Raw genomic sequence first — 10,731 nt, forward strand, 5'->3', positions numbered from 1 at the left:
GATCAGGTATTTTGGCCTTTACCTATTACAGGCACATTCTGAGGTATTTATGGTTGCAATAATATGATAACTGAGATGTACCTCAAAATCATGTGTCTGGGATTGGGTGCCGGGTGGATGGGCAGGAACAGCCACGGTTTAAATGGTTGTTGGGGCTGAGTGATAAGTGACGGAAAGAAAGAAAAAAAAGACTACTGCATGTTCCTATGTCTGGCATGACTCAAAGACCTGGACTACAGAGCCAGGTAGAAGACCAAAACTATTTTAGAAGGAATTCTATACTCAGTTCCTTTTGAAGCATCCTTGGAAGAGGCCAAAGGAAGAGAATAGAAGGGGGAAAAGGGAGAAGATAGATTCACCTGCTACCCTGTACTGGGGTCCTGCCAGTCAGGAAGGAAAAAATATCCATCAACTACCTAATTTAACTTCAGAGTTAGTTTCTAATAAATCTTCAAAGGCAGGGCAATGGTGATCAGATTTTCTGGGGGGGGCTCTACCCCACACAGCTGGAGTCCTGCAAATGGTACCAACACAAGAAAGGCTTAGAGCCACCTGGACCTGTCACTACTGCCTTCTTAGATACACACAATCTCTCCACCTCAATCTGTTTGGAAAATTACGGAGTTCTCAGGAGTAAAGAGGTGATTTTGCAAACTGCCCTGAGGCAGTCAAAAGGCAGATAGGCTGGAAAAGGTCAGTTTCCTAACCAGCACCTACAACTCCTAGATCCACTCACCAGCACAGCCAGATTGGCAAATCCCGTGTCCATAGGCAACAACATATTGGACATTACGGAAACCTGCCATACATCACTGTTAGCTAATTAATTCCCTCCTGGCGGTTTACACATGCACAGAAGTGCGAGACACTCTGCACCCCTTATTTCACCTAACCAACCCTTCTGAGAGGTCAGTTCCATTGCTTTTCCATGCAACAGGTCCAGGAACTAAGACTCGGGACAGATAATGTATCCCTAACACAGCTGGGAGAATGGACCCAACTGAGGTCCTCCTTCTTCAAACCTTTCCAGACCCTGTTCTGCCTATGAAGGGGCAGCCACACCTCTTGGCTTAGCCCCTTCACCATCTTGTCCTGTCCTAGCTCCCCACCTTTCACACTTCCCTCTAACTCCAGCAGGTGGATTTTCCATCTTCAGACACCAGAGTTTGAAGTCCTTTACTTACTTAACCTTTGGGCAAAGCCTGCCTCTCCCCCCTTCTCCACTGCCCTCAAATCTACACCAAGAAATCTTCCCTAGCTCATAATTTATTACATCTTTGTGTGTGCTTCAGCATCCATCCCCTTTGCTGTAACAGAGTTAATAATTAATATTTGTGTCTCCCCACCAAGCCGGAAAATTCTAGCTAGAGTTAATGAGCACCTACTACCTTCCCTTCTTCATTCATTTATTATGTTCACCACTCTATGAGGTAGAGGTAGAGGTGTCATTATTATTCCCATTTCACAGACAAGGAAATTGAGGCCCAGCGGGATTAGCAACTTGCCCAAGGTCATGCAGCTAAATGACAAAGCCAGAGCCTAGGGGCTTAACTGCTACAGTCAAATGATTCTAGACCGCCAGGCTGGGAACGTTATCTCCTTGAACACAGCAGATGCTCCAGAATAGTTAGATGGGAGGATGCCTCTCTCTGGGGGGTCACTGGCTCAAACCTGCTCCTCCCCTAGTCCTCTGAACTAACAGCTCAGTGAGTGTCTTGAAGTCATTCCAACTTAGTCATTATGCATCAATATATGGGCCTCATCCTGGAGTGGCATTCCTTTTCTTCCAGTTAAGAAACTAATATTCTTTTCTTAAGGTTGTATTTATTTATTTGACAGAGAGAGAAAGAGAGAGAGAGAGAGAGAGAGAGAAGGCGAGAAAACAAGCAGAGGGAGCTGCAGGTAGAGAGAGCAAACTCTCCACTAGGCAGGGAGCCCAGTGCAGGGCTCCATCCCAGGACCCGAGGATCACAACCCGGGCAGTAAGCCACCCAGGAGCCTCAAGAAACTAATTCTTGAAAACAGCAGGTTTTGTATAGAACTCTAAAATTACACAATGTCACAGGCAATTTGGACAATCATTTGAAAACAGCCAATACCATAGATGATAATTCTGGAAGCTTGGAGCATCTTAATACCAAGATGTCTCCTATTTATGGATGAAGGCTGAGAGGGAAAAGGAATCTAAACATCCTCTGTGAACAAAATAAAACTTCTCCGGAAGCTGTGCTAATAGGGTCACAGAGCAAAGCCCCCCCCCCCACCCCTGGTCCTGGGGGCAGCATGTAGGCAAGATCCTAGAAATAAGATCGTGGTTTATTTATTCCTTTAATCCAGGGCTCCAATGGCACTGTTTGCCTGGGACGAGAGAGCTTCTGAAACGTTAATTAAGGGACTGGATCTTTCTCCCCTGCCGCTTTCTTCCCGGGGTAATCTGGGAAGTTGGGGGACGGAGGAGCAAAACGACTAACAGTCAATCCCAAAACAACGTTGCAATTGTCCTTCCAGCCTGGTGATAAATATGCAAGTGGGACACTTTGTAGAATTTCCTGGAGGGGAGAGCTACCAGCCTCGGGCAAACTGTCCCCTCCCACTTAACCCCATCTGGCCCAGAAAAGCCTCAGGCCAGCTGACTTTGAACCTCAGCAGCACACTTAACACCAAGCACCGCGCGCCGCAGCAACCTTTAAAGAGGTCTTTCCTGGGGATTTCTGCTCCAGCCTTTAGCCTCAATTCATAACCAAATGCACCTTTAGCCCGCCCCCAAGCCAAACCCCAGGAACCAGGAATATGCATAGGGAGGGATAGCCTCGCCCAGGAAAAGAAACCTCGTTTTACCCAATCCACAGCAAACACCAGAGTTCCTCCACCCCACCCCCCCGCCCCCCGCCCCGGCAGCAGGGCTCCAGGGCCGTCCGGGCGCGCGCGGGAATGATCGCCCCCCCACCCAGGGCCTGGAGCCCGCAGAGTCCCGCCAGGCTAGGAAATGGGATCATGTGATTCCTAAAACACCACTCCCTGGCTCCAGCTGACTACATCAGTGGAATGGGATTCCTTAATCTTGCGGGTAGCGGATTCATTTGAGCAGACGAACATGGAAGTTCTCCCCAGTAAAGCCAGGTGATGTCCCGATAAGATGTCGCCTACAATTCTAGAAGGGGCGAGGTGGGGGGGTACGAAAGAATGATAGTGGAGGGCAACAAACACTGCAGCCTGGGGCGGAGCACTGAGGCAGTTGCAGTTGAACCCCTTTATCCATCAATTCACTTCAAGGAGTCGAGAGACGTGACAAATTCAAAGTGCCCCGCACAGACCTCCAGTGTAACGGGCGCTCCGTGCTCGTCAGTGGGGGCAGCTGTTACGGGGTGGGGGGGGGGTCCACCGTGTGCCGAGCTGCCGCCACTGTCTCCAGAACGCCAGGAAGTGTGTGAAACTGACTGCACCGAGCGCTGGGAAAGGCGCCGCAGGGAACGGAATCCCGGAGAGCCTGGTCCCCCCCCCCCGCACCCGGGAACCCCGACGGCCTGGTGATTCTTCCGGGCCCGCACACAGAACAGGGGCTGCCGGAGGCAGGAAGCCGGGCCCGGGGCTTCGGGGCAGTAGCAGAGGCCACGCCGGCTCCGGAGGCGGCCTCCAGGGCTCAGCGGCGCGGGCCGCGGGCCACCCAGCGGGCGAGAGGAGGCGCGGAGCCGCCCCCCCGAGACCCAGAAGCAGGTGCAGGAGCGGCGCGGAGGGTGCGGTGCGCTCGGCGCCCGGGTGCGCGGGTGGCCGGTGCGCGGGCGGCGCGGCGGGGAGGGGCGCGGGCTCCGGGAGCCCGACGCCAGGGCGTGGCGCGAGGTGGCGGCGGGGGCAGAGTCGACACCGTACCTTGATTTTCGACCTGGCGCCCGGGCGCTGCGTCGCCGCCAGGTGTCCGCCGGGGCCCTCGGCGTCGCCGGGTTCGGGGATTTCGCGCTCCGGGGCGCGCGGGGACGAGCTGCTCTCTGCGCCTCCAGGCTCCCCCGCGCTGCTGCTGCCGCCGCCGCTGCTGCTGCCGCCGTCGCTGCGGCAGTCCTCGGGGGGGTCGTGGAGCAGACGGCCCAGGCCCACTGCGGAGGGAGGGGCGGCGCCCCGACAGACACGCGGCGTCAGGCCCGGGCGTCCGCGGCAGTTTGACCTGCGGGCGGTGCTGCCGCTGCCGCCGCCGCCGCCGCCCCGCCCCGCCCTGGACCTGGGCACCCGGCCAAGTGGGCAACACGCGCGAGTGGGCGAGCGAATCCCGGCTCGGCCTCCGGGGCGGGAGGGGCGGCCCCTCGGTCCCAGTCCCCGCGCCCACCAGGAACCCGCGCGCCAAGTTTCCTCTCCCCGGGCTGGGGGGTCGGGGTCTGACCTCAACCCACCTAGCCCGCGGGCCTGGCGGACCCTGGAGCACCCCCGTGAGGACGTGGGACTGAGTAGCCCCCAACTGGCCTTCAGTCTCCCCTCCTGGGCCACCTGGGCCACCTGGGCCCGCGCGGCAGTCAACGGTCCCGCCGCCGGGCAATTACGGGCGCCCACTAGGGGGAAGGGGGCGCAGGGCGTCGCAGGTTCTCCAGCCTCTCACTCGGTCTTCCCGCGCCCGGGACCTCCCCCACCCCAAAAGAGGGGGCATGCGGTGGGGAGCCCAGCCCTCGCCGAGGAGCCGGGGGGACCCGGCGCCCCCTGCCCCCACCCCGGGAGTCCCGCGCCCGGGCCCGGCCCCCGCGCGGCGCTCACCTGGGATGTAGGTGTCGGCCCTTTCCTCGTCTGGGAGCTCATCCCAGCTGCGGACGGAGACCCCCGGGCTCCTCCTCTTCACCAGGAAGACTTTGGGCATCGTGCGGCCCCCTCCTCCCCTGCTCCCCGCTACAGGCTGCGGCGGGGGCTCGGTCCCCGGCTCCCGGCGGCCAGAGCCCACCTTCCCGCCTCGCTGGCCCTCTCCCTCCAGCCCCCGCCGCGCCGCGGCCCAGGCCTCTCCCCCGCGCGCCCGGCGACTCCCAGCCTCCAGGCTCGGCGACACCTATGCCTTAAATCGCGGGTGAGACCACGCCGAGGAAAAAGTTTCATAAGGTGGAATAGAAAAGGCACCAGGAAACTTGGGAGTGAGCATGCGCCCTGCAACATAACGGTGTCAACAAGCTCGCTACCTGTCCGACCGGTTCCGGCGGCCGGGGCTGCCTGTTCCAGCCCTTCCTTAGGCATGAATGTTTGCAAAAGAATTTAACGTCTGATTCTCTCCCCCCTCCCCTTTTAAAAAGGGAAGAACGTTTTTTTAAATCAGCCTCTAGCTCCGGTCCCCCTCACATGAACCTCAGGGCAAATTCTTAGAGGGGAGTCCCCAGGCCCGCCTCCCGGGGCTTCCATCCGAAGAGTTGGAGCTTCCTGCCACCCCCCCTCCCCGCCCCCAGGTGGATTTGTCTCCGACAGGCAATCAAGAAAATGGCTCAGTCCCTCCGGACTTGGTAGATGGTTTTCCCCGGCTAGTTGAAAGCTCGGCGGGCGGAAGGTGGAGGCGGCAGAGACTCTCCAGGACTCTGATCTGGCAAAGGGGGGGGGGATTTGGGGGCTTCAGTTTACCATCATTTACAACACCCCCCCAAATAAACACAATAGTAATAAGATTTAAAGTCCGGCAGCTTTAGAACACGTCGTTATTGCCGATTTGTGCCATACGATCTAGGAAAACCAAGTCGGCTTGTTCTGCTAAAGCAGCTGCCACCCCAAGACCTACCACCCCAAGAGCCCCACCAACCCCCAAATAAACACACAATGGAAACAAAAGCCAAGGGCATGTTATACAAACGCGGCTTCGTCACAAATCTCTCACCCTTGCCCCCTCCCATTAGCTAGGGTCTCCCCCCTAACCGCCCGCTCCCCAAATCCCGAGGCTGGGAATCCGTTTCCCAATAAAGTGAAGATGGGCTGCTACTGGGGAGGTGGCTGCAGAGCTTTCTATTTATTTTTGGTTTTGGCTTTTCCTCTCTGTCTTTATACCTGGAGGGGGAGTTGGGAGAGAAGGACGAGGAGTTGGTAAGAGAAAGATGCCAAGTTTCCCAGAGCCGCAGAGCCGGCTCGTGGGGCGCGCGCGGTCCCTCTCGGCCCCTGCTCGGGTGCGCCCGGGGACGCGCAGCAGTGCCCCCACCGTGGCGGGGGGCGCACCCCTCCGTCTCGTGCGGCCTCCGGGGACTGCGGGGCGCGTCCGGCCCGGAGTTCCCCGGCGCCCGCGGCTCGCCCTGCGGCGGGACTCACCTGTCTGTAACCTGACCCGCCGCGCGCCCAGCCCACAGGGCCGAGGAATCGACACAGCGGTTCGCCCGGTCCTCTTCCGCCCTGGAATGGCCCGTGGGGACACAGCAGCCTGGTAACGGATTTCTCGGCTCAGCTCAGTCCTCTCCCCGCGCGCGGAGAGGGGGCGCAGCTCTCCTGGGTCTGAGAAGGGAAGAGAAGCGCCCTGCCGCGGGGTCTGCCCTCAAGGGGTCCCCCTCTCCTGGCTCAAGCCAGTCTGGACTCCAGATTTTCCGAGAACAATCAACGAAGAATAAAACAGACTTTGATCCGGTGAAGCCCGGCGAGGAGAAGGAAGACATTGCTCTAGCGGCACGAGGAAGCAGGGCTTCTTTCTAGTCTATGAGGCTGATGGCGCAGCTTATGGGAGAATCAGAACGTATTTTTATCTACCAACAAACTGAAGATATTCTAGAAATTGGTTGAGTGAAAGTAAAATAGAGAAAACTACGAAATCACAGAAGTGACTCCCATCTCATAAAAATCTTTAAAACTTGCCTTCTTCAAAATTCCTCATGTTGTGAAAAAGGCGGTCAACCCCATTAACAGATTTTTTTCCTTTTATTGGATTTCAAATCAATGAATGCCTGACCACTTTGTCCTTTATCTAAAAAAAAGTATAAAATGACAGGATATAAGGCTAGAAAATCAAGAAGCAGTGCATCGTTTAGGATATTCGGGATGAAAAAAATAACTACACTTTTTTCTATGACGGTTGTTTGCACGCTTACCTTGATATTTGCTGGCTGTTTCTTTGGGAGAAAGGAATTCTAATGTGTTAGCTTTCTTTCTTTTTTTTTTTTTCCTTGATCCGGACTCGAGAGGGATTTATCAGTATTAACATTTTCTATGTTTTGCTTTTGTTGACTCTTCTTTATTTTAGGGTTACTTTTCTAAGTGTTATGGGGAGATAATAGAGCATCCCCTAAAAGTAGATTAAGAAATAAGCTCAATTCTTTAAAAACCTCAAAGCTGGTGGTTGAAAGAGACAGCAGTCCTGATCTGGCCCACAGCCTGTCCCTCACCTCTCCACCAGTTGGGGGGGCCCTCTCTAGAGACATTACTGGGGATGTGTCCGGCCCTCTTTGAATACCTACAGTGCCAGGAGCTTACTTTTTCAAAAATCTATTCTGGTTAGGCAACAGTTGTTAGAAAGCTTTTCCTTCTGCTTTGTGGAAGTCTGTTTGCCTGCACTTCCATCTCTCCTCTGCATTCTGCCCTCTGGGGGTGCTGAGACTATGCCTGTGCCCCCTCCTCCTGGCAGGTCTTCAAATGCATGGAAATAGTTATGGGTGTTCTCACTTAAGACTTCTTTTCTCCAGTAATGTGTAGTCAGATTGAAAATAGACAGGTACAAACCTGCTCAGTGGTATCTTTAGTGGGTAAGGAGAGGTTAGGATGATGGGGAAATGGTCCTAAAAAAAAGTTTTGTTTTGTTTTGTTTTTTAGTTTTTACCAAAATATAACAGTGTTTTTAAAAATGTACGAATCATAAGTACACAGCTTGATCAATTTTTACAAAAATTGTAGGAGGCAGCACCCCAGGACAAGACCAAGCTACCTACTCTCAACACTCCACTTCGCATGAGACTGACCGGCTCTTTTATGGATAGAGGAAGACAGAAAAAGAAATAAAGATATAAAGATCATAAAGGAAAAAGCAAAACTCTCCTCATTTGTAGTCAGTATGATTAGCTTTATGGGGAACAGAAGAATCTAGAGACAAATTATTAGAATTAATAAGAGAGTTTTGTAAGGTTGTTTTATAGAAAATCTGCATGTCAATTGCATTTCTGAATGTCAACAACATTCCAAAGTCATCTGTGGATTTAATACTCGAAAAAAAGATCTTTTTCGGAGATCTGACAAACTTGTTCTAAACCTTATGTGAAAGAATAGCCAAAAGACTCCTGAAGAACAAGGTGTATAGATTCACTCTATCAGATATCAATAGTAATTAAAATAGCGTGCACAGCTAGACCACCGCACAAGAGTAGAGAGCCCAGGAACACACTACACACATGTGGATTTTTGATTTATGAGACAGGGCATTGCAGAGGGATGGGGAGAGATGTGGAATGGAAATGATAGGTTATCCATTTGGGGAAAAATAAAGGAAATTGAATAATGCACACACATACCAAGTTCCAGTGGATTAAATGTTTAAATGTGTATGTGTATACATATGCATAGATAGATAGGTAATGGAGAATAACTTTATGATCATAACTTAGAGCAGAATTTTATTTTTATTGAAGTACAATTGATGCACATGGAGAATTTTTTATTTTTTAAAACTTATTTAAATTCAATTAATTAACATATAGCCATATTATTAGTTTCAGAGGTAGAGTCTGGTGATTGATTAGTTGCATATAACACTCAGGGCTTGTTACATCAGTGCCCTCCTTAATGCCCATCACACAGTTACTCATCCCCCTACCCTGGAGCAGAATTTCTTTTTATTTATTTATTTATTTATTTATTTATTTATTTATTTATGATAGTCACAGAGAGAGAGAGAGGCAGAGACACAGGCAGAGGGAGAAGCAGGCTCCATGCACCGGGAGCCCGATGTGGGACTCAATCCCGGGTCTCCAGGATCACGCCCCGGGCCAAAGGCAGGCGCCAAACCGCTGCGCCACCCAGGGATCCCCTGGAGCAGAATTTCTTAGGACACAAAGAACAAATCACACACACATACACACACAAAAAAATTTATAAATCTGTCTATGGAAAAATTAAGAATGACCATTTATCAAAAGACACAGTAAGGAGAATGACAAACTAAATCATAAATTGAGAGAAATTTTGCAACACATTTGGCATATAAATGATCAGAATTCAGATGACATAAAGAATTCAAATGTCAGAAAAAGAAACATATTTTTGAAAAATGGCAAAAGACATGAACAGGCATTTTCCAGAAGAGAAAACATGAATGACCATCAACATATAAAAAGATGCTCAATCTCATTAGTAAACAGGGAAATGCAAATTAAAATGATAATGAAATTCCTTTTTTTAATTAATTAATTAATTTATTTATTTATGATAGTCACACACACAGAGAGAGAGAGAGAGAGGCAGAGACACAGGCAGAGGGAGAAGCGGGCTCCATGCACCAGGAGCCCGACGTGGGATTTGATCCCGGGTCTCCAGGATCACACCCTGGGCCAAAGGCAGGGGCCAAACCACTGCACCACCCAGGGATCCCTGATAATGAAATTCTATTTCATGTTTACCAGACTGCCAAAATTAAAAGGTTTGCCAATCCTGCTAAGTGTCGCTTTGGATGTAAGAACAATAAATTAATGCATTGCTAATAGGTGTAGAGATGGATTCAAACATTTTGGGAAAGAGTTGGATTTTATCTGGTAAAATTAGACATGCACATATTGAATAAGCCAGAAACTCCAACTTTTTAAATTTAGAAAAAGTGTTGCACTTTTGCCCCTAGAATTACAGGCAAGAATATTCACAGTAGCATCATTCATCTGAATGATGAATCTGAATACAACTGGAAAAAAAAAATCTGAATCCAACGGAATGCCCATCCATAACCCATTGGATTAATATATTGTGATAAATGCATCCAGTGGAAATGAGTGGCCCACACATTAACAAAGGTAAATCTCAAAAACATATTGTTGAATGAAAAAAAAAGCAAATTACAAGGACGCCTGGGTGGCTCAGCCGTTGAGCTGTTGAGCGTCTGCAGTTGGCCCAGGGCGTGATCCTGGAGTCCTGGGATCAAGTCCCGCATAGGGATCCCTGAGTGGAGCCTGCTTCTCTCTCTGCCAATGTCTCTGCCTCTCTCTGTGTGTCTCTCATGAATAAATAAATATTTTTTTAAAAAAGCAAGTTACAGAAGAATTGTGCTATAAGATTCAAATTATTATTAAAAATGAATCAAAGTAGGGACGCCTGGGTGGCTCAGTGGTTGAACTTCTGCCTTCGGCTCAGGGCGTGATCCTGGAGTCCAGGGATCGAGTCCCACATTGGGCTCCCCACAGGGAGCCTCCTTCTCCCTCTGCCTATGTCTCTGCCTCTCTCTGTGTCTCTCATGAATAAATAAATAAAATCTTTTAAAAAGTGAAAGTAAACAATATCTTGATATAGTAATTCAAACGCACCCATTAAAACCATTAAGCACCAACCAGCCACCTGGAAGAGTCTCTAGAGAGGTATGCTGAGTTAAAAAAAAAGCAATCCCAAGGTTATGTATTATCTGATTCCATTTATATAATAAAAATGGAGAAAAGATTACTGGTTAGTTTTCAGAAATTAAGGATTTATAAAAGGGCAACATAAGGATTTATATAAGGGCAACATATGTCCCTTGTGCTGGAAGTGTTCAGGATCTGTGGCAGTCGATACCTAAACTTGCACACGTGATAAAGTGTATAGAACTACACATACACACACACAAATGAGTATAAGTCAAAC

General features: G+C 50.5%; 1 protein-coding gene across 1 annotated transcript in view; it reads right to left on the reverse strand.

Annotated features, from left to right (window-relative positions):
* OVOL2 (ovo like zinc finger 2) overlaps nt 1-5,334 on the reverse strand; it is a 28,873-nt gene extending 23,539 nt beyond the window's left edge. Inside the window, exons 1-2 of the mRNA XM_055305534.1 lie at nt 4,735-5,334; nt 3,868-4,088 (exon numbers count right to left, since the gene is read on the reverse strand). Of these exons, the coding sequence (XP_055161509.1) occupies nt 3,868-4,088; nt 4,735-4,834 (321 nt within the window). The 5' untranslated portion in view covers nt 4,835-5,334. The remainder of the gene's footprint in view (nt 1-3,867; nt 4,089-4,734) is intronic.
* Nucleotides 5,335-10,731: the final 5,397 nt, after the last annotated feature.

The sequence above is a fragment of the Nyctereutes procyonoides genome, unplaced genomic scaffold, assembly GCF_905146905.1.
Source record: "Nyctereutes procyonoides isolate TBG_1078 unplaced genomic scaffold, NYPRO_anot_genome, whole genome shotgun sequence".
In the NCBI taxonomy this organism is placed as follows: Eukaryota; Metazoa; Chordata; class Mammalia; order Carnivora; family Canidae; genus Nyctereutes; species Nyctereutes procyonoides.